The sequence below is a fragment of the Mastigoproctus giganteus genome, chromosome 1, assembly GCF_048544385.1.
Source record: "Mastigoproctus giganteus isolate SK-2022 chromosome 1, ASM4854438v1, whole genome shotgun sequence".
Lineage (NCBI taxonomy): Eukaryota > Metazoa > Arthropoda > Arachnida > Uropygi > Thelyphonidae > Mastigoproctus > Mastigoproctus giganteus.
This window is the reverse complement of record NC_143575.1, coordinates 199,530,269-199,554,707: the sequence shown is the minus strand read 5'-3', so window position 1 is coordinate 199,554,707 and position 24,439 is coordinate 199,530,269. Positions and strand designations below refer to the sequence as shown.

Below are 24,439 nucleotides of genomic sequence, written 5' to 3'. Positions count from 1 at the left end.
GTTGAGTGGGAGAAGACCAAGAGTGGTTGTCAATGGATACTGCTCTTCATGGACAAATGTTATTAGTGGAGTTCCCCAGGATTTGGTGTTGGGCTCATTGTTGTTTTGTTATATTTATCAATGATATTGATGAAGGTATATCAGGATTAATATCCAAATTTGCAGATGATACAAAGGTTGGCAAGGATGTTAATGACAGTAAAGATTGTGTGCTACTCCAACAGGATCTAGATAAGTTGGGCAAATGGGCTGAGAAGTGGCAACTGAAGTTTAACATTGACAAATGCAAAGTACTGCATATGGGTAGCAATAACCCAAGAGAAATGTATCAGCTATGTTATACTACACTCAGGGAAGTGGAAATTGAAAAAGACCTTGGGGTAATTGTATAGTGAAATCTGAAGTTTGCTGACAGTGCAGACGGACTACCAGGGCAGGTCATGGAATCTTGTCAATGATATAGAGGAATTTTGCTAGCAAGGACAGGGAGGTTGATTTCCCCGTTGTATAAGGCAATGGTCAGGCCACATCTAGAGTACTGTGTATAGGTCTGGAGGCCTCATTTTAGGAAGAATGTAGAGTTGCTAGAACGAGTACAAAGAAGGGCATCAAGATTGGTTGGGGGAAAAAAAGGGGTGCTCTTACCAAGAAAGGCTTAAGTTTGCAAATTTCAGCACATGGAGAGTAGGCACCTGTGAGGTGATATGATTGAGGTATATAAGGCCTTGAATGGGTTGAGCAAGCTGAATGCTGATGGGATTCTTCCTGTTGCTCAGATTAAGAACCTGAGGGGCATATATTCAAATTGAGGAAAGACAGCTGTAAAATATTTGTGTTTAGGCATCGGGCAGTTGATTGGTGGAACAGACTTCCATCTTTTGTTGTGGAAGTTGATAGCCTAAATAAATTTAAGCCTGAGCTGGACAGGCATTTGAAATGAATGGAGGGGAGAAATGGGGGGCTTTTTTTTTTTTTTTTTTGGCTGATGCTGCTTAAGCTTGTTTTCTTGCATTGTATGCCTCTACTAATGCTAATGCTAACTTCTGTTTTCTGGAACAATCATCTTTCCTGTGTTTTTCCTGAATATTACAATCTACAGAAATTCAAGTTTAATGTCAACGAATATCTTGAATCTTCAACGTTCAACCCATTCACAGTTCTAAGTGCTATCAGTTCAATCCTGTGTGTAAAAATTAAAAACCTTATAGCAGATTTATATTTCTACAAATCATTAGCAAGGTACTCTTGGATTAGTCCTTGTCAGCTGTCTGTGCTGTGTAGAGATGACCTCCATGTCTACTTGGATTGTAATCCAAAAATCCCTTTCTTCCTCTGCCATTTTTAATTCAGTCCCTCCATGTGTATAATTTACTTTGAGGTTTTTATTTTCCAAGTGTAAAGCCTTACATTTTATGGCATTAAAACATATTTGACTTGTATGCCCATCATTAAACCTATGCAACTTGCTATTTGCTCAGTGTCAAATAGCAATCTAATCTTGTACCAGTCGTACCACTTTGTTGCAAACAGTTGTGCAGAACCTATCGGGTGCATATTATTATTTTTTATTTTTTTAAATTTTGCTTGCAGTGAAATAATGTCTTTTCTTATTGGATTGCAGTATATCATTTTTAAAATTTTTAATAAAAAATTTAAATGTTTAAAAAGCTTTTTTTTTTATATTTTATTTATAAAAAAAATTAATACTGCTGAAAACAAAAATACAAAGTTATAACCACAAAATATAAATGTTGAGCTATTTTATTTCTGAACTCCTATTCAAATTGGTACTGTGATTAGGCAAGAGGGAGTAGGGTTTATTCTGAATTATTCCAGGTTTATCCCTCACAAGGGGTAAATAGTCTGAACACATTTTTCTATAGAAGAAAAAAAAAAAATCCAGATATGAATGACAAGCTCTGGTGACATAAAAGTAATAATTGCTTTTTGGTTTTTTTTTGTCTTCACATACTTAATACCCAGTTGATATAAGCCATATAGCATCTTAGTGTTGTAATCTTCTTTCTTTAAATTGAGACCCGTGCCCTTTCTTTTAAATACCAGGACCGTACTCATCATCACTTACCTTGGCATTCCATGATTGCTCCCCAACTAAGGGTTTCTTTGCTATAAACCTATGATACATAAGAATATTTTTTCCCCTAGCATTTTCTGCAACACTAAGATGCTAATATGCTGTGCCCAGTGGTGGACTGGGCAGGGTGTCAGCTTGCCCGATGGCAAGTGGGCCCCCTTGCAATAACATTAGACTATGTTAAAAATGTTAGACCTTTTAGTAGCTTGAAAATATAATAGTTGTGGGTGAGCCCCCTTTCTCTCCTGGCAACTAATATTTTTAGACCCAGTCCACCACTGGCTGTGCCTAGTATAAATATATGCTAAAATTTTACATACTATAATTTTAGCATGTATTTATACTTGGCAAAATGAACTGTGCAATCCCATTATCATGTTAATAATGGAGTAATTCAATTACAAAATCATGACAGCTTCCTTATGACACTTTGGAAGGAAGCAGTCATACCTGTCATGTATATTTTATATCTCACCAGAATAAAAAAAAAAAGGTAGGTAGGGAGGGTGTCATCAACAATAATCATTGCCTATGCTTTCCAATATTATTTTACATTTATTTTGTGGTAAACTTATTATTGCTATGTGCTATTTGGCCTACATGTAAAATATTACTTTGTTGCACGTACAGTGTTTATTAAAGAAACTGAAGATCCACATAATGTTGCTTTTTCTTCTCAATCCTGAATTAGGATTAATGATACTTAATAACAATAAAACATAATTTATGTATATGTATGTATAATTGAATTTAGTTAGAGAAATAACTAGTCAAGAGTTGCGGGAAGGGGTATTGTTTTTGCAAAGGTGATTATAATGGACTCGGTCAATTTTCTTAAACTCTTCTCAGTGGAACTAACTAGCGATGTTTAAAAATCTAAATTCTAAATGCAGAACCATTCAGAGAAGTAATCATAGAGGCCACTAAGCATTTTATACCATCTAAGAGACATTGTTCAAAATTAGACCTAAGTGGATGTCAGATGAACTAATGAGTTTAGTGGTAGAGAAGAAAAATGCATGGGATGATTATAAATTGTCAGGGGATACAGTCTTACATTTGGTACAAACTAGTGTGTAATCAAGTTACTTAAAGTTAGGAAGGCTGAGGCAGATTATGAAAAGTTTTTGGAAGAAGTCATAGAAAGCAGCAAGACACTCTGTATGATAGAAATAGGAGAAGGATGAATCATGTTGGTCCTCTCAATATAAGTGGTATTACTGTTGATGGTCCTATACAAGTTGCTGATACAGTGAATAAATATTTTGCATCTTCATTCACATGAGAAACTTTTTAGAGATCAGACTAGCAGGTGTTTGCCTAATACTGATTGGGAGTTAAATGATTTTATAATACCAGAAATTTGTAAAATAATAAGAGAAGTATACCTCCATATAGTACGTAGAACGCTTCCGTATGATACTCTCCAGAAATTAAAACGAAAAAATCGAAAACAAATAATTTTTAAAAAATAATTAAAAATCAATTTAACACAATAAAACTCAATTTAGCACAATTAAAAATCAATTTAATGCAATTAACAAAAATATTGCAAAAATGATTTTCCTTCCTGAAGCTGACAATGTGATCACAGAAATGAAAATTCCTGTGATCACAACATATGGTCAAAAAGCGTTGTCAGCTTCAGGAAGGAAAATCGTTTTTGCAATATTTTTGTTAATTGCATTAAATTGATTTTTAATTGTGCTAAATTGTTTTATTGTGTTAAATTGATTTTTAATTATTTTTTTAATTTTTAAAAAAATTAAATTATTTGTTACTCTAATGTAAGTTTTTCGTTTTAATTTCTGGAGAGTATCATACGGAAGTGTTCTACGTATTATATTGAGGTAAACTCCTCTTATTATTTTACAAATATTGATATCAACGTAGAACTTATTGAGCATTACAGCTCTGGTTTATACTATATAATACCAGAAAGTTAAGTGGTGGAGAAATTGTTTCAGCTAAAAGTGAAGAAAGCACCTGGAGCTGACAGTTAGGTAGTTAAAGGAGGTAGTTAAACCTTTAGCCATTGGGGCCTCCGTAGCCAGGTGGGCAGGAGCAGTAGTGCGTAGTAGTACTCTTCTTGATTAGACTGGGGTTCGAGCCAGTGACCACCAAATATGGAGGATGTGGAAAGGTCAGGGAATGACCACAGCATATCCCCGGAACAATATGGCCTTAGTTGCTGATGCTCCTAAAAACCAAACAACAACAACCTTTAGCCATTGTGATGAGAGCATCTTTACATTCAGGAGAAGTACTTGCATATTGGAGGTGTGCAAATGTATCTCCTATTCACAATTGTGGTTCAAAAAGTGAAGTGGTTAACTACAAATAAGTTTAACCTTGGTGCCAGGGAAAATAAATCCAGTTTATAATAAACTGGATAGACAAGGCAACTGGATGCAAAGAATAATTTGATATTCTATACTTAGATTTCTGTAAGCCTTTTATACTTTATCACATGTACTAGTGTTTTTTAAATTGTGGCATTAAGGGAAAGTTACTACTGTGGATAATAAAGTGATGACTAAGTGGTGAGAGAGGTTATAAATGGCCACTGCTTTTCATGAACTAATTGTGATAAGTGGGATTCCACGGGGATCAGCATTGGAACCCTTACTGTTTTTAATACACACGCTGGCCAAAAAATACGAACATTTATTCAGTATTGGAAAGGGCAGTCTTTGTTTCGAATAACAGTAAATGTGCATGTGGCATGAATTCTGTAAGGTGTTTCATAGTGTTTTGGTCTAATTGTAACTGTTCTTCTAGCAGAATTCTCAGAATGAAAACATTCAATAGGATTGAGATCAGCTGAATGTAAGTGCCAGGGAAGATGGTGGAAATCTGTGTCATATTCTCCAAACCATTCTGGCATGATGCACTATCATCATCCAAAAGGTGGCCATTTTTATCCAGGTGATTTCACCTTCTGGATAAAAGTATAACATTTCAGAGTGTAGTGAATATGATACAAAATTCGGGTATACTCTTTGCATAACGTTTGGCCTTCCACCGGTATCAATGGACCCTGTCTGTGCCAACAAAACTTTTCCCATACCATGATATCACCTCCAGATGCTTGGGTTGTCCTAACAAGGTAGGGTCCATTGTGAGGCTGTCGCCACACTCTCTGCCTACCATCAGTGCAAAACAAAGTGTATTGTGATTTATCTGACCACATGACTTTCTTTCATTGTTTCACTGTCCAAGCAAGAAGTTCTTGGCACTGCTGCAAGTGAATTTTTCTGTTTTTCTCTGAAACAAGTGGTTCCAAATAGGCAAGTGACTGCCAATACTCAATTTATTTAATACCTCCTGCATTTCAATTCAGATATTATTTGCTGCACACTGGATGTCCTACTTTTCCATACAGTCCCCCCCCCTCCCCTTTGAGTACGGCAGCTTCACTCTTGAAGTATTTTAAGTCTGAGAGATTGTTTTCCCTATTCCGGCTTCAGATTCCTGCAGTTGAACACCTTGTGCAGTACTGAATGTGCAGCACATTATAATACTTCTCCCCATGTCACAGTTTTCTTTGAATCTATTTGCATTTCTTCTGTCTGTAACTGTTTTAATATAAAGGTTTGTATATTTTGGCCAGTATGTATACTGACTCTAATTTTCGTGTTTTTTCAAAATGTTATTTGAAATTGGTATGCTTCACATTGCATGACATGTGATACCTCTTATTTTGCTTTCCTCTAAGTAGCATCCATCATGAATGAATATCATGTTGCATCTTTACTATGTGAAAACAATAAATAAAAAAAAAAACCTTTCCAAAACAATTTCTGTGTGACTGTAAATGTTTACTTAACTTGTGGGTGTGGTAAAGAAATTAATCTTGAATGTTCAACAAACAGAATTTCTAACTTTTTGGCAAAGTTAGACCCTGTGGTTACTATTCGTGCAAATGTAAAAAGTATTACATAAATGGTGGTACAAGTGCCTGACAGGTGCTTACATTTAATTACTCTGCAAAAACTAAGAAAGAAAAGAATTCAGGAACTATTGTAATTAAACTTTGATTGTATTTAGAAAGCTATAAATAATTTCAGTTTCAATCATTAAAGGTAACGTAGATTTTTTTTTTTTTTTTTTTGGCACCTTTCAGTTGCTGCACCAAAGTTGCTGGGTTAAAAATATCCTGTAGTACATACAATGTGCTGCCACTTTATAAGGTATACCCGTGCTGTGCACACAAATGGTTTGTCCCACAATGTTACAAGTCACATGACCACAGTTGTGGATATAAATGCAGCAGAACAACCTATCTAGTATCAGTTAAGTGTACAAACCATAGCAAGAATGGGGAAAAGGAGTAATCTAATGGACTTCGAACGTGGCATGGTAGTAGGTGCATGTTGTGCTGGACAAAGCATCTCTGAAATGGCAGTTCTGAACTTTTCACGCACCACTGTTTCAAGGGTGTATTGAGAATGGTGCAACGAACAGAAAACATCCTCTGAACGACACTCCTGTGAAAGAAAATTGCTTGTTGATGAGAGAGGTCAGAGGAGGATGGCTAGAATTGTGCAAGCAAACAGACAGGCCACAGTGTCGCACATCACGTCAGAATACAACCTTGGTGCGCAGAACAAAATATCGCAACGGACCAATAGTCGCACTTTGTTGCAAATGGGCTACAACAGCCGACGGCCACATCACGTATCTTTGTTATCAATGAAGAACAAGAGAGCACGCCTCCTGTGGGCACAGCAACACCAGCACTGGACAATCGAGGATTGGAAAACAGTTGCGTGGTCTGACGAGTCGAAGTTCCTGGTGTATCATGTTGATGGAAGGCCCGGAATTTGGCGAAAACAACATGAATCCATGGACCTGTCATGTCTGATGACTACTGTGCATGGTGGTGGGGCAGTGTTATGGTGTGGGGAATGTTTTCTTGGCACACATTGGGTCCATTGATACCCATAGTTTCACATCTGAAAGCCACATTGTTGCTAACCAAGTGCATCCGTTCATGTTGACAGTTTATCCTCAGTCAGATGGTTACTTCCAGCAGGATAATGCGCTGGTGCACAAAGCCCGAATCACTATGGAATGGTTCCAGGAAATGACAATGACTTTCCTTTGACCTGCTTAGTCCCTGGATCTCAATCCTATCGAACATCTTTAGGATGAGCTGGAAAGGGCTGTTCACTGCAGGCGTACGCCTCTGTCGAATCTCAAGGAACTGCGTAACACACTTGTCTGCATGGTATTCCATTCCTGCACAACGTTTTCAGCATCTTGTTCAATCCATGCCTAGAAGAATTCAGGTTGTTTTGAAGGCTAAAGGAGGCTCAACACACTACTGGGTAGATGCACCTAATAAAGTGGCAGCACATTGTAGCTTTTTAGTCTTTTTGGTGTTTCATTCATACAACAATGGGTTATATCCTACCTATGAGAACTTTTTTTTTTTTTTTTTTGTAAACTAAAAATACAAGAAGAAATAAGAAAGAGGAGATTGTAGCATAAAATATTATCAGTGATTATTATTGTATTTTTGTTGAATGTAACATTACTTTCATAGTTTATAATAGTAATAACTTAGGGTGCCATTCAGTGGGCACCTTGTAAAAATTTTATCAATACCTCTAGCCAAAGAATTGCCTTCCCAGCATTATGCTCTTTTTAACAAATGCCACACACACAAATACAGTCTTTTTCAAAAAATGTTTACTCATTGCAGTTGAAATTCTACTGACTACAGACTGTTGCCCTGTTCTTCTGAAGTGGCATCTGTAATTCCATCTTTCTTTTAAACCAATCTGGACATCTGTCTCAATAAATCAGTGGTGAATTAGTATTCAGTTACAAGCTTGCAGAACTAACTTTTCTTCTTCTGCCTATATCCTTCCATTTGTGTTCTTTGGAATAATCTTATTTCACTTGTATTTCCTGAAAATTACGATCAACAGAAATTCAAGTCCAGTATTAACAAGTGTCTTCTGTTATCTCATCCATCAACATATGCATTGTACTATAAGATTACTGTCTTTCTTGCTTGGGCATCTGTTAATAGGGAGAAAAAAAATTGAAAAAAAAAAAAAAACTCTGTGCAAGTAGTAATTAAAGCTCAGGTGGACCAACAAAATAGTAATCTTTTATGAAGGATTACCAGGCTTATATCACAACCCTAATGTTTAACTGGTTTAATTATTTTTAAAAAATCAGTGTTAATTTGGAATATGTCACAATGGGGAAAGCATTCATTTGGCATACAGTGTATTTGATATTTTTATAAATGTCAAAATAGTTGGTTTGGTAATTTTTGTTATCAAATATAATATGATATTTAATCGTTTTCAGTTTGTTTGTAAGAAAACGTGGTCTATAGAGACAGTTATTCCAGTTTGCTTGTTTTGCAAAAAAATGTTTTTATGTGGTGCTGTCTATTTCTAGTAAGCGATATACTGTTCAATTGTAATGTGCATTGTTTCCCAATGCGGTCACATGGGAAATGCAGTGTTACAAATTAACAGAATATTTAATAATACAACACTAATACAGAAAATTGTGCATTTGAGACTTTTACTCTTTCACTTCTGTTTTATAACAAATCTTGTTATAAAACTGAAATCTTGTCCGTATAGAAGTTGTGCAATTTCCACATAGCATCAATTCTGCATTTTCTAGTGTAAATTTAAAAGTGCATACTGAAATAATTCATTATTATTTAAACATCATTCACAAGTTTTATAATTATCATTCATAAATCATTTATTACTACCTCCAACTAAAGGGCTGTTTCTTAAAAAAAAAAAAAAAAAAAAAAAAAGAAAATGGTTCATCATAAAAGATTTGTTTAGTTCTCTATAACAATAATGGGGAAATTTTAATTTCCCAGATATTGACTGGAATTTGGGGGCTGGTCACTCACACACTAGCAAGGCTTTTGTGGATTTATTGGATGATTGTTTTCTACATCAGCATGTTTGGGAGGCAACTAGAGGGAGTAATACTCCTGATTTAATTATCAGTAGTGATTCTTCATGCATTAAGAATCTGCAGATAAATGAACCACTAGGTGGCAGTGAGCACAGTGTGCTGAAGTGGAATTTACTCAGAGGTAACTACCTTTAGGGGTAAAGGGAAGGGTTATTGCTTTCATAAAGGTGACTACGATGGACCGAGACAGTAATTAAATTCTATACAGTGGGACCAACTGATGATGTTACCAACAACAAATTCAAAATGGGAAGCATTCAAAGAATTTATCTTGAAAGCTACTAGGTTTTACATACCAACTAAGAAATATTGTTCAGGGTTTAGGCCTAAATGGATGTCAGATGAACTTATAAGACATATGGCAGAGAAGAAAAATGCATGGGATACATACAAATTAACACGTGACACAGAAGCCTATGATAGATACAAGTTGATCTGTAACCAAGTTACAAAGGAGGTTAGGCAAGCGAAGGCAGATTACGAGAAATCTTTGGCAAGGGATGCAAAGAAAAACAGCAAAGAGTTCTTTACTTATGTAAACTCTAGAAGGAAGGGGATGAATCAGATTGGTCCACTTGATATCGATGGGTCAATTGTTGATGATCCTGCTCAGGTAGCTAACAAACTAAATGAATATTTTGCATCGACATTCACACATGAGGAGTTATTCAGCGAGGGGAATGCCAGAGGTGTATTCAACTCTGGCAGTAAGCTAGAGAATCTTGTAATAACTGACAGTAAAGTGGAGGAGCAATTGTTGAAGATAAACACAAGAAAGGCACCTGGGGTGGATGGGATCTATCCAGTTATATTAAAGGAGGCAGCAAAGGAAGTAAGCAAACCCTTAGCCATAATTATGAGAGCTTCCTTGGACTCAGGGGAGGTACCCACAGACTGGAGATGTGCAAATGTGACCCCAATTCACAAAGGAGGATCAAAGGCTGACACAAGTAATTATAGATCTGTGAGTTTAACTTTTGTTCCAGGAAAATTAATGGAGGTACTGGTTAAAGAAGCACTGCAGGATCATCTATATAAGACTTCAGTTATAGCTCAGACACAGCATGGTTTTGTTAAGGGGAAGTCTTGCCTGACCAATTTGATTGGATACTATGATGCAGTCACAAAAGAACTGGATGCAGGGAATAACTTTGATATTGTATACTTGGATCTTAATGGCTTTTGATACTGTTGCACATGGAATACTGCTGCACAAATTGGAGCAGTATGCATTGGAGGCAAATTGCTGCTATGGATAAAGGGGTGGTTGAGGGGGAGAAGACAGAGTGGTAATCAATGGACACTGCTCATCGTGGACTAACGTTATTAGTGGAGACCCTCAAGGTTCAGTGTTGGGTCCATTATTGTTTTCTGTATTTATAAATGATATTGATGATGGTATATCAAGTTTAATGTCCAAGTTTGCAGATGATACGAAGGTTGGCAGGGTTGTCAAGGACACTACTGACAATATGCTGCTGCAACAGGATCTGGAAAGGTTGAGCAGATGGGCTGAGAGGTGGAAAATGTAGTTTAACATTGACAAATGTGAAGTACTACATATGGGAAACAGCAACCCCAGAACAACGTATCAACTCTGTGGTACTACACTGACAGTGGTAGAGAATGAAAGGGACCTGGGGGTGGTTGTGCAGGCAGATATGAAGTTCTCTGAGCAGTGCAGATGGTCTACAAGAGTAGCTCATGGTGTCTTGTCAATGATATACAGGAATTTTTCTAGCAGGGATAAGGAGGTGATTATTCCGTTGTATAAGGCAATAGTCAGTCCACACCTAGAGTACTGTATACAGGTCTGGAGGCCTCATTTCAAGAAGGATGTCGAGCTGCTGGAACGAGTACAGAGAAGGGCAACAAGATTAGTGAATGGAACAAAGGGGTGCTCTTACGAAGAAAGGCTTAAGTTTTGCAAATTACAGTGTCTTGAGACTAGGCACCAGCGAGGTGATCTGATAGAGGTGTATAAAGCCTTGAATGGTTTGAGCATGCTCAATGCTGATGGGATTCTTCCTCTTGCTCAGAATAATCACCTGAGAGTGCATAAATTCAAATTGAGAAAAGACAGATGTAGGATAGACGTGCGGAAATTTGCCTTTAGCCAACGGGTTGTTGGTTGGTGGAACAGACTTCCATCCCTTGTCAGGGCTCAGCTGGACAGGTATTTCGAACGAACAGAGGGGTGAAGTGGAAGTGGTGTGTTTTTTTTTTTTTTTTTTGGATGATGCTGCATAAGCTTGCTTTCTTGCATAAAATGTCTCTACTAATGGTAATGCTAACTAGTAAACAACTAGTATAGGTGCATTATAGCCATAGTAGCTTATGTGCCATTAAACCCCCATAACAGCTAGTATTTTTGAATGGTTACTAATAATTTATGAATATCATTTTTATTACATTTTAAGTTAACTGTGTAGCATTAATTTACGTAGATTATATCAAAATTATTTCTCTCTCTCCATGTATATATTCACAATCTTTAACTCATTTGCATAAAGCATGTTAAAAATTTCTGATTGAGGTAATCAAATTAGTTCAATAGATATTAATTACAGTTATTACTGTTTATTTTAGCTCTCTCAGGTACTGCAAAGGAAATTTGATATCAGTTCCTGCATGACAACTCTTCAGAGTGTTTTTACGTCATCGTGTTTCCTCAGTTTCAATGGATTTTCCTTTATTTTTATTTTCTGCTTCATCAGGTATGAAATATTTTGCTTTTGTTTTAAATGTAAATATTGTAAAACTGCTGTTTTTTATATATATATATATATATATATATATATATATATATTGTGTGTGTTACCACTGTTCACATTTTCCTGCATTTATTTTGGTCTCATTTTAGTATAATTTTTATACTCTTCCTGTTCAATACAACTTTAAGAAATCAAATTTCCTGCTATATTATTTAACAAATAGAGTAAAAAATCCCAATTATTATGAAAAATCTTTTTTTTATAGAAAATTATTTTATTTTATAAAAATGCTCAGAATATGTAAAAGTCATGATCTAATGGTGCCAAAAAAAAAAAAAAAAAAAAAGTAACCATTGTGCATTTTTGGTTACTGCATATTTGTTCCTTCATCCAACATTTGAATATTTATTTTATTTATTTATTTTTGGTAGTTGTTGGTGCATCGGCTTTTGTGGCCATAGTGCGCCTCCCAAGGTTTTGCAGTACTTTTGATCCAAGCCAGAGACAGGATTCGAACCCGCGACCTTTGGGTTGCTAGGCAGGCACTTTACCCACCTGGCTAGCCCGGTCGGCTTGAATATTTATGGTTATAGTTTTAGTTGTTTTGTGTCATGTATGAGTGTGTTACTTTTATTTTATTTTTTGCTTAGGTAGAATTTTTAAGAAAAATTTGTTATTCTACTGAATAAAAAAAAAATTTAAATGTTTTAGGACAAATGGAATCATGTCAGAACATATGACTAAATTTCAGATCACTTTCCCAAAATTAGCAGTAATAAAAATTCTTTAAAAAAATTTTTTTTAGATTTAAGAGTACTACTCCACTCAAGTTTTGTCTTAGATTTCTAATTAGTCTGTAGAGTAGCTTCCATTCCCAAAATAGGGTGGCAGTCTTAAGATTTCCATTCCATTGCCATTAGTTTTGTGCTACTAAAAGCCTTAGAAAAAATGCTCCTCAAGATTCTGATATTCCAAATTTAAGGGGTGGAAAACCTATAAACATCCACTGAAACCTACCCAGACACTATAGCTTTACTTGTCTTGTGGTGCTGTCTATTAAGGTGTTTACACATATTGTGGAAAACAACCTCGGTGCTATTTTCTTCAATCTAGCTTCTACTTTTCAGTGTGTTAATAACACCCTCTTGATACTAGTTTTGTATCTCCCTGCTGTCCAGCTGTAGTATTTCTCAGTTCCAAGATTTATATATGCAGCAGATAAGCATCTGTTACACAAAGAAATGCACTATCAGCCCTTATTTTCATATATTTGTGTGTCCTTTAAACAACATACAAACCTTCTATAATGTCTTAACAGTTTCTCTTCCCAATATATCAATGCCAGAAGGCTGATGATTGCATATAGAACCTAATCCTTGCATATATCCAATATTTAAAGTTTTTGGTCTATCTTTTAACTGAGTAAAATCAAAATACATGGCTCTTCTCATGCAACATTAGTCACTAACCTCCCCCTCTCTTTTTGCATTTTGAGTCACTTTTTGCTTCCTCGAGATCTTAACTCTAAAATATCCCCCTTTGCACTCATTACATGAAGTCTTGCATTCTAAGTTTCTGTTAAAAATGATATCTCCATGACCAATCTGAGCTTATAAAATTTCGATAATAAAGGGGAGAACCTGAAAATGTAAGTTTCACCACATTGCATTCTGCTTACAGGACAAGATGACTTTGTGATATGTAATGAAATATGAATTACCATGGTAGGGTAAAGTGGCCAAAGTGCATCTCCAACTCACTCCCATCCCAGTGGAACAAAATTATAAATATAGATACTCCCCAACATATGACCATTCATAGTTATGACAGTTGCATATTTAATTTTAAAAAAATTACAAAAAAAAAAAAATTTGAGTCATAACAATAAGTCGCACTTTCCGAAGACAATGTGCAACAATTACGCCATCCCGTGCTTAGTATGGAGTCATTAAGCCTACCTTCTCTCTCTCTCTCTCTCTCTCTCTCTCTCTCTCTCTCTCTCTCTCTCTCTCTCTCTCTGTTCTTCAAAGCTAGTGAATGTAATATTATTGTTGTGTGATTTCCAATCTTTTTGTTATCTCGGGTACCAAACTTTAATTAATATGGCTAGAAAATGTAAAATTGATTCACCATCTCCTGTCAAGAAGAAGAGAAAGACAATAACCTTAGACTAAGCTGAAAATAATAACACATTACAAAAAAAGGTAAATCCATAACAGAACTGGTTCATTTAACCCCAGGGGCTCACATTTGGTGAGCATGGGCTTGGTACACCCAGGGTCCTGAGCTGGTTATCATCATTCTTCTCTTTCTTCGTGGTTTCCCTTCTACTTTTGTTTCTCTCTCAGGGTAACTTGGAAATTTTTTTTTTTTTTTTTTTTCTTTCCAGGTGCGGCATAAGCCTCAGGCTTCCTTGCACCATACGTTATTAATAATAATAATGACTTCAGCTTATCTCACTTGACTGTATGAAGGACAATGACAGAATTCATGATGGAGTAAAAGGGTCAGTGCCTATAAACTCAACAATAATAACAAAATAAAGAACTGGGCCTATACATGAGATGAAAAAATTATAAGGACCAAACTAAGAAGTGTGTACCCTTGAACTTATAGCTATTCAGGCTAAAGCATGAAGCCTTTTTTGAAACTTTAAAAGTTACATGCAGGAGATGACTACAAAGAAATATTTGTCATGAGTCGTGAATGGTTCAATAGGTTTAGAAAATGTTAACAATGTGCATAATATGAAAGTAAGTGGGGAAGCAGCTAGTTGCAGATACATGAGCTGCTGAAGCTTTTAAGGAGCAGTTTAATCATATCATTGAAGAGGGAGATTATTTGCCCGAGCAAATATTCAGTGTGGATGAAACAAGCATTATTTTGGGTAAAAAAATGCCTGTAAGTATGTATGTCTACAAAGAAACTAAAACTATGCCAGAATTTAAGGCATTCAACGATTGCACCACCCTACTTTTTGGAGGAAATGTAGCAGGATACAGGCTGGCCTCGATTAATTCGTCCCACTCATGCAAAATGCAAACAAACACATTAATCGAATATAATAATCAATAGGAAAAATTATAATTGGTCTGTGACCTTCAGGAATGTCCTTAAAGAATTTTAAAAATACCTTTTTAAATAACTTAACTGTATACCATGTAAAAGATGATAGTAAAAATAATTATAGAATTAAATGTTTATTGCATAAATTACATAATGAAGAACTAACTATTTGCTACGGAAATATTTGTACACAGTCGTTTGAACAGATTTGGATTTCTTTTTTTTCATCATACAATTTCCGATAGCAGACTATAAGCTTCTCTAGGCCCTGCTGAAATAACATGCTTCTTTCAATGTTAGCATCAACGTCCATTACCTTTTTTGTTTAAGGTTCTCTGTGATACTACAGATTTTGCCTAGTTCTTTTACTGCTATCTCCTTTGTGGTAACATTTTCATCTGTCTCACACTCTTTTTTTCTTCAGCCTCTTCATATGCATGGTGTTCCTCTATTTGAAGGAGATCGTTGTCACTTAGCTGTTCTGATAATGTGAATTCAGTGATTCTCGAACATTAGCTGTATCCACACCTTTGAAACCAAGGTTATTACCAATATTAGTTATGTCTTCAATAACTTTTTGCATCTTTGAATCCAGTAAAATTCTTTGTGCAATGGGGTAAAAGATACTTCCAAACTGCTCTCATATGACTGGCTGTCACTTCTTCCCATACTGCATGAATGTTTTCAATGGCCACTCTTATATTATATTTTTTCCAAAATTCTGGTACAGAAATTGCATTGTCTCCTGTTGTAGCTTCAAATGCCTATGCAAATGTTCTACAGAGATAGTAAGCCTTGAAAGTTTCAGTCATCCCCTTGGTCAATGGGTCGCAATAACGAAGTTGTATTTGCCTGTAAAAAACAACTTTCATATTTTCATTTAATTCACCAAGTGCAAAAGGATGTCCAGGTGCATTATCTAAAAGCAACAGAGCTTTAAAAGTAAGATTATTTTTCTTGCAATAGGCTTCAACTGTTGGTCAGAAATAAAACGTAACCTGTCTTCAAATAGAGCTTTGGTCATCCATGCTTTTTTTTATTTGAATGCAAAATGACTGGAAGAGTTCAATGACTGTATCCTTTTAAAGCCCTAGGATTTTGTCAGTACATAAGCATGTCAGTACATAGGCTTCAATTTAAAATCGCCTTCAGCATTACCTCCTAATAAAAGTGTTTGTTGATCTTTTGAGACTTTATAGCCAGGTTGTAATGCTTCATTTGCAGCCAAATAAGTTTTAGTTGGCATCTGTTTCCAAAATAGGCCCGTTTTGTCTACATTAAAGATTTGCCGATCATTGTATTCACCATCCTGTATGATTTTTGCAATTCTGCAGGAAATTTGGCTGCAGCAGCTTCCCTGTTACTTTAACATTATGCAGTCCCATTTGATTTTTGAAATGTTCAAACCACCCTTAGCCTATCAACAAATATTTTCAGTCTTCCCTTGATATTTTTTCTTTGAGCTTAATAAAAAATGTTAATAGCTTTGCTCTGAATATTGTCCTTAGATAATGGAATTCTTTTTTGATTGCAATCAAATATCCAAATGATAAAAGACTTTCCATTTCAATCATTATTAGAATTCTGTTTCTGGTATTTTGTAAAATAAAAGAAGTTGATAAAACTTTACATTTCTCTTTATATTCATCCTTACGGCTCAAGATAGTGGTAGTGGTAGCATGTGATGCAAGAAAGCAAGTGTATGAGCTTATGCAGCATCAGCCAAAAAAAAAAAAAAAAATCACACCATTCCCTCCAAATGCCTGTCCAGTTCCTCCTTAAATTTATTCAACCTATCAACTTCCACAATGACAGATGGAAGTTTGTTCCAGCAATTAACCACCCGCTGGCTAAAGGCAAATTTCCTTACATCTATTCTACATCTGTCTTTTCTTAATTTGAATTTATGCCCCTTTAGGTTCGTAATCTGAACAAGTGGAAGGATCCCATCAGAATTCAGCATGCTCAACCCATTCAAAGCCTTATACACCTCAATCAGATCACCGCGCAGGTGCCTAGTCTCCAGCCACTGCAATTTGCAGAACTTAAGCCTCTCTTGGTAAGAGGATCCCTTCATTCCCCTCGCCAATCTTGTTGCCCTTCTCTGTACACGCTCAAGTAAATCTACATCCTTCCTAAAATGAGGCCTCCAGACCTGTACGCAGTACTCAAGGTGTGGCCTGACCATTGCCTTATACAGAGGGACAAGCACCTCCTTCTCCCTGCTAGCAAAATTCCTATATATCATTGACAAAACCCCATGACCTGCCCTGGCAGCCTGTCTGCATTGCTCATAAAACTTCATATGACTGCACAATTACTCCCAGGTCTTTCATTTTCTACCACCTTAAGTGTAGTACCACACAGTTGGTACGTTTCTCTGGGGTTACTTCTACCCATATGCAGTACTTTGCATTTGTCAAGGTTAAACTTCAGTTGCCACTTCTTAGCCCATCTGCCCAAATTATCTAGATCCTGTTGCAGTAGCACACTGCCATTACTGTCATTAACAACCCTTCCTAGATCTCTTTATGATTTTCGCATGGTTTGCACCACTTTCATGGTTTTTGAGTGAGAGAGAGAGAGAGAGAGAGGGAGAGAGAGAGAGATTAGCAAAGAAGGTTGCAAAGTCATTTGCCATAATTGATAAGGGAATGCAGATGTTGCAAAATATTCAAATGTGTACAAAACTATTCAAGATGCCCCCCTTGCTTGCTATAGGGAGTTCTACAATGAAAAGAAAAAGTAGTATGCAGTCAACATTTACACAGATTTTTCAAGAAGACTTCTACTGTTCCTTCGCTACTGCTGAAAAGTCTAGCACCTCTCACTCAATGAATAATTTTAATGTCTTTAATTGTGAAATTGTTACTTCCCTTTTCTTATTAAATCGATTATTACCAGTGCTTTTTTTGGAAAAAAAAAAAATAGCTGCCGGTACTCATTCTTTGCTATCAGGAAAAATTGAAAATTAAAAGGATATGAAAAGTACTCTGAAAATATTTTTTTCACTGACATTGTTACTTTAGTAGTAATGTTTTTAGAATAAGAACAACAAATTAAGTATATTAACACAGTTTATTAAGCATAAATTTATTATTCAAGTATATAAAAAAATAAGTAAAAATGATTTCATATTAAAGTTTTTGAAGAATATTCCAAATTTTTATTAAGTTCTCATCCGAAACCCTATGCCAGGGGTCGGCAATCTTTTTTGAGTGAAGAGCCATTTTTGATCTAATTAAAAAAAGAGAGAATCCGAAGAGCCACACCTTAGCTCAAGCTGGGGAGGGGGGGGGGGAGTTTTTTTAAGAAATGGAATAGTGGAAAGGTGTTTATTAAAAATATATATATATATGAGCAAGTGTCTCTCAACATCATGCGAGTATGTCGTAATTAAACATGTTGATCTTTTAAACTTGCCCGCATTGTTCAGACGACGGCTTCTTGATTTATTTTTAATATAGTTCATGTTCAAAAATATTTGCTCACAGAAATACGTCAAACCAAAAACTGAGAGAAGTCCAAACGCAAATATTTTCAAATTTATATGTGGGTCCGGTAAGCTACTCCATGCATCGAACACAATTTGGTCTGCATTTTAAAGTCATCTATTGCCGTCTGTTTGCCTCTCCAAATCTTCAATTTCAGTTTTAAGCCATTTTAGTCTTGCAGTCCACATGTCCTTGATTTTTAAGTCCTACTCATTTCAAATTGTGCTTCATGTGAGCTGTAAAGTTAAAGAGCCGCAGTTACATGTTAAGAGCTGCATGCGGCTCGTGAACCGCAGGTTGCCGACTTCTTTTCTTCCACTTTGTGTGTCGGTTGCTGAATGATGTTTTCAGAGCAGCCACGAATCTACATATTTTGCTGGATCGAAGCGAGTCAGCGGTGGGCCTACAATTTAAGAAACAGTAGTGAAGAAACTTTTTTGTCATCAACGAAGCGCTGGTTGGGCTGGCGATCAGATTCATCTGTGAAAATTCGCATTCACTCGATGAAATTGGTATCATACTCGGGGTGTTCATCAAATGCTTAAATTATTCTGAACCTTCTTATCAATTAGAAATCTGCGAATTGCACCTCTTTGATTTAACTGTAACCTAATTGACAATTTTCTAACTTCACTTTCACCAAATGCCAACAATTCATGTTTAAGATTAATTTTCCTTCTCTCATCATCGGTATTGTCACTAGTTCTTAAATTTGAATTTTTTTTTTTTTTTTTAAATTGTCCAAAATGTCTGTGTCATTTGGATATTCAGGTACTGTGACCATGTAAACAGAGATACGGAAAAATGTGGATAATGCACTTCCACGAAACAACAGATAATTATTTTTTCGGGGTAAAAGAAAATGACTTTTTTTTAAACTTGCGTGCGTGTTATTCTCGACTTTTACTACCGATACTGATAACACACTGTTTACAGAGAATGCAGGGAGACACTGCAGTAGAGGCAAATCAGTTTGCCTGGTAAGTTTCTAGTAGTTTGCCGTGGTTCTTGTGTTGGCCTTCCTTACTTTTGCCTCAGAACACATCCCTGAAAATGACCACTAAATGAACTGATGCTGAAAACATTCATTTATGATCACTTCCAGGGAGTGAAGGAATATACAGGATTATTGTCGGGGTTTCCATGGCCTATAATTTTCAAACTGGAAACAACAAAATAAAACTGCTTACAAAATATGAAAGTGTAACTCAAAAAGTTTTATTACCTATAGAATCAATACTGCAGAATGCTAAACTTCAACATGCACGCCGTTCATGGCATGCAAGATGTCCAAGCGATATTAAATTTCCCTCCAAGTGTTCTCCAGCATTTGTGGTGTAACTGTTCTGATCGCAGCAACAATTCTGAGCTTCAGTTCATCGAGGGAGGTCACAGGAGTCTTGTACACAATGTCCTTCACGTTTCCCCACAGGAAGAAACCAAGCAGTGTAAGATCGGGTGAGTGCAGAGACCATGAAATCGGTCCACCACGCTTAACCCAGTGCCCAGGAAAATGCAATTCAAGAAATTCTCGGACAATAAGAGCCCAATGTGCCGGTGTGCCATTTTGCCTGAACACCACATTTGGCTGATGATTTTCTAACTGGGGTAACAGATACAGCTGTAGCATGTCCAGATAGGTCACTGTTTTTTTTTTTTTTTTTTTTTTTTTGCAAAGAAAAAAGGGGCCCCAAAACTTCCGAACATGAGAAATATTCTCATGTTCTTCTGCAGTTGTGACGATTTACCCTCCCTGATATGCAAAACGTTGCTTCATCACTAAATCTCCATCTCCAAAGGTAATTTTTCATCAACTTCAATGTTTGACAAAATGTCTTGGGTAAATTGGAAATGGCGGAGTTTATCGTTTGGCTTTAAAGCCTGCACAATCTGTAATTTGTAAGCATGGAGGTGAAGGTGGTTATGAACAACCCTCCAAACAGTCATTTGTGGTATACCTAACTGCAAAGAAGCTCGTCTAATTGATTTTTGTGGGCTTTGCAAAAACGCTTTGTGGATTCAATCAACATCTTCCTGCGAAGTGCTCGGTCTTCCCACTCCTTTTCGGTGCAGAACACTACCAGTCTCTTTAAATTGGTTTAACCAGCGTCAGATAGCATTATCTGAAGGTTGATCTTTTCCATACTGAGTTCTGTAACGACGTTGCATTGTGATAATGGACTTTGTTTTGAAAAACCAAAGTATGCACATTGTCCGGTCATGAACAATCGTCATTTTGAAGTAATGCCATCAATATCTCCCAGACATCAATGCAGCGAGTACAGCATTGCCAAATAAAACTGAGTTACATTTTGCAGTCGGTTAAGTTTTGATTGAACTGCACCTCTTTAAGTGAATCAGTGTTTTAACCCTTTGGTGGAAAAATGAGTGAGAATAATTTATAACCAAGAATTGTTATTAATTTTTAATTTAATTAAGTTTTATTAATTAGTTTTAATTAATAATTAATTTAATTAAAATTAATATTGATTAAATTTTAATTAAAATGGAATTATGAACAAGGCATTATTCCATATGGGTTTAAATAAACTATAATTTCTGTGTAGATACACTATAGTTAACCCATAAAATTAAACTACATACGTAGTGTAAAGGCATCATTTTAATTATATCTCATTGTGGTTACCTTCACAACGATACCCATATGGAATTATGCCTTGTGCATTTAGTCTTTAAATACAGTATCGTTCTGTTCACCATTTGGCATCTGTCGTATTTTGGAATTAACTTTGCAACTGTGATGGTATGTTTGCATTATCGGGGTACTTGCCCACCCACTGATGATAGGCCAACAAGTGGTGGTGCCCACTGAGAATAAGTAACAGTAGTCTTCTCTACTAAAGAAGTGTTACATTCAAAGTAGTGCAATACCTGATATCTCGTTGTGAAGGTAACCACTATGCGATATACAGGTGACCCCCCCCGCTTAACGCTGATAATTCGTTCCGTAAAAACAGAGCGCTAAGTGAATCCGCGCTAAGTGAGCGCCGCATTCCCATAAGGTAACATATGTATTTGTGAGTTACGGTCGGTTCCATAGGATATTTCCTAATCAATAATAAACAGTAGTGTAAAGATGCACAAATGTCAGTCAAAATATTTAATATTCAAATATTTGTACATATAAAATATTCTGCATTACATATGTATATAATTATGTGGTAACTACTTACGTATCAAAATTAAACTTAAAATTCCAATTAAAATCATGAATTTAATTGATCTAAATTCATTTAATTTAATTGATGATTAATCATGAAAAATGTGTTAATTTCGGGTTGAACTTTGGCCCTCTTCCAAATAAAATAAAAGGGGTATTAATTTTAAATCCTCCGCAGCGTTACCACCCAACAAAAAAAATCAACCGATCCTTTGCCGCTTTGAAACCTGGCATGTTTTTTCTTCTTTCAATATGAAACTTCTTTTAGGCATTCGTTTCCACAAAAGTCCTGATTCATCTATGTTAAAAACTTGTTGAGAAGTATAACACACAATATCCCTCTTCAATAATTTTAACAAGTTCTTTTTTGAAAGTTTCGGCTCCTTCTCCACTTGCGGCTTCTCCCTGGATTTTAAATCTATTCAACAAGCCCTTACTAGTTTTAGATGGTTCCACTTTTTTTTTTTTTTTTTTTTTAGGTGAGTTTTCTTCAGATCATCATATTGGCTAATCTCTCTCTCTCTCTCTCTTTAAAATAATATTTAACTTAACTGAATTCTGCATTGGATATTATCTTCAATAAAATTAGTTAAGTCTTTCCATTTCAATCCTAATAGCCGGCCTAGCCCTAGTTGCTTGCAGTGGAACAGCTATCTTTCCCGCTGCTACAATTAATTCTTTTTTTTTATAATTGTTCTTACAGTTAAACTTGCAAGTGCTAAATTATGGCACACATCCGCTTGTTTTTGACTGGAATCGATTTGCTTTAAAATGTCTAATTTGATTTTCAAATTCAGTCTTTTTTTTCTTACATTTATAGCCTTCATACTGCGCTGAGACGTTGTTGCTTTTTCATTCTTATCGGCCATTATTAACTCTTCGAAAATGTAACTGCATTGGTTACATTAATTATGATACAATGTTCAAGTAAACTGTCCGTTTCGCACAATGTCTAATACGGTACTGAGTGATGACTAGACTTCGGATAAATGCATATAACGCAAATATTACAAGCAATATACTTGATCATTTTTTTAAAATGTTGATCGCGGAACTACATAACAAGTCACTGTACTGCAATTAAATTAGCGTGCGAGAAAATTTCACTGAGCGTGGGGAAAATTTCTCAAGTCTGCGTGGGAAACATTTTAATGCCGTTTTGTTATTCATTTTCAAGCTATCGACTCCATCAAATGAAACGATTTCGTTAAATATGCCAAAAATGCAATTTGTAAAAGAGTGTTATAGTGGTCTGTGAGAGCGTTATAGTAAGATAGCAGTTATAATATAAGGACAGCATTATAGCAAATCGGCGTAAAGTGAACCGCGTTATAACCGGGGCCTGCTGTAATTAAAATGATACCTTTACACTATGTACATAGTTTAATTTTATGGGCTAACTATGGCATATCTACACGGGTATTATATAGTTAGATTTTTAATGAAACTCAGTAAAAATGATGCAGAAACTTTCAATGATACAGAAAGTGTACGGTGATGAAAACATGAGGCAGACGCCTCATGTGTACAAATGGCTCAGAAAGGGATGGGTAGATGTCCACGACGACAAGAAAACAGACTGACAACTTCAATGACAGATGAGAATGTTGAAAAAATTCAACAGATTGTGTGCTGATACTGTCTGATGGGCATCCGACTAATTGCAGAACAGTTATACAGTGACAAAAAAGCAGTAAGAACAATTATGACAAAGCAGTTGGGCATGAGAAAGATGTGGATGCAGGTGGTTTTGCACATCCTTGGCAGATGATTAGAAGCAGAAGTGTGTGTGTGTGTGTGTGTGTGTGTGTGGTGCAGATTTGGAAAAAAATTCATGAAACTCCCAACTTTTTTTGGATTCATTGACAACAGGTGATGAATCCTCTTTCAGTATTATCCACAAACCAAGTGTCAAAGCATACAATGGCCAACTCCAGCTTCTCCCCGTTTGAAGGAAGCAAGAATGTCTCATCAAGTCCATGCTTGTCATTTTCTTTGATTGTGATGGTGTTGTTCACCATGAATTTGTCCTGCCAAATCAGACACTACATTGAGATTTTAGAAAGACTTTGTGTGTGTGGGGGCCCAATTTATGGCTGAACAAACAGTTTTTGCATCATGACAAGATGAGAAACAAGATCACAACATTGGAGCACCTGCATTATTTGTCAGATCTGGCACCATGCAACTTTTTTTTTCTGTTGCTAAAAATTAAAATCCATCTCAAATGAAAGCAATTTAAGAACTTCGCAGACATTCAGAAGAACATGATGCAGCAATTAAAGGTGTATCTTCTAAGGACCTCTGCTGTTTAGATCCTGGAAATCATGAATGGGGTGCTGCATAGTGCAGCTGGAAAGTACTCTGAAGGGGATAAACTGAATTTGAAATTTTATTTAAAATAGTTATTTAAAAAATTTCTTGTTTCTTTTTAGTCAAACTGTGTATATTATGTCTGTAAATTGCATATGTTCTGTCAATAGTTTGCTGGAAGAAAAACCATGCAACCTTTGCCTAAGACTGATTCAGCCATGTGAAACTATTAAAAATTCCTCGTGTTACTGAATGACTCGGGTCATTTCCATCTGGTACATCCTACTCACAAGGGCTTTGACTGCAGCACTCCTACCACTCTTGTTACTGCTGTGGTGGTGGTGGTGGTGGTAGTAGTAGTAGTAGCAGCAGCAGAGGCCCTGGGTGCCAAGCGATTGTGACTGAGCAATTTCTCTGTGCTATTACTGCAATTTCCCAAAATTGATTTATAGTTATTTTACGTTCTTGACGTTAATAAATTTTTTCATTTAAAAACAGCTCTTGTTACAAAAACACTTGTACAGAGCAAGAAAGGAAAGGCACCTTTCTTTATTTATTCTAGTTTACTCCTAACACTTACTAATTTTCACTTGGTCACACCAGGCAC

General features: G+C 36.0%; 1 protein-coding gene across 1 annotated transcript in view; it reads left to right on the top strand.

The window, feature by feature from the left end:
- LOC150091443 (transmembrane protein 135-like) overlaps window positions 1–24,439 on the top strand; it is a 190,440-nt gene that overhangs the window by 9,440 nt on the left and 156,561 nt on the right. The window contains exon 2 of the mRNA XM_090383962.1: window positions 11,654–11,781. Coding sequence (XP_090240088.1) covers window positions 11,654–11,781 — 128 coding nt within the window. The remainder of the gene's footprint in view (window positions 1–11,653; window positions 11,782–24,439) is intronic.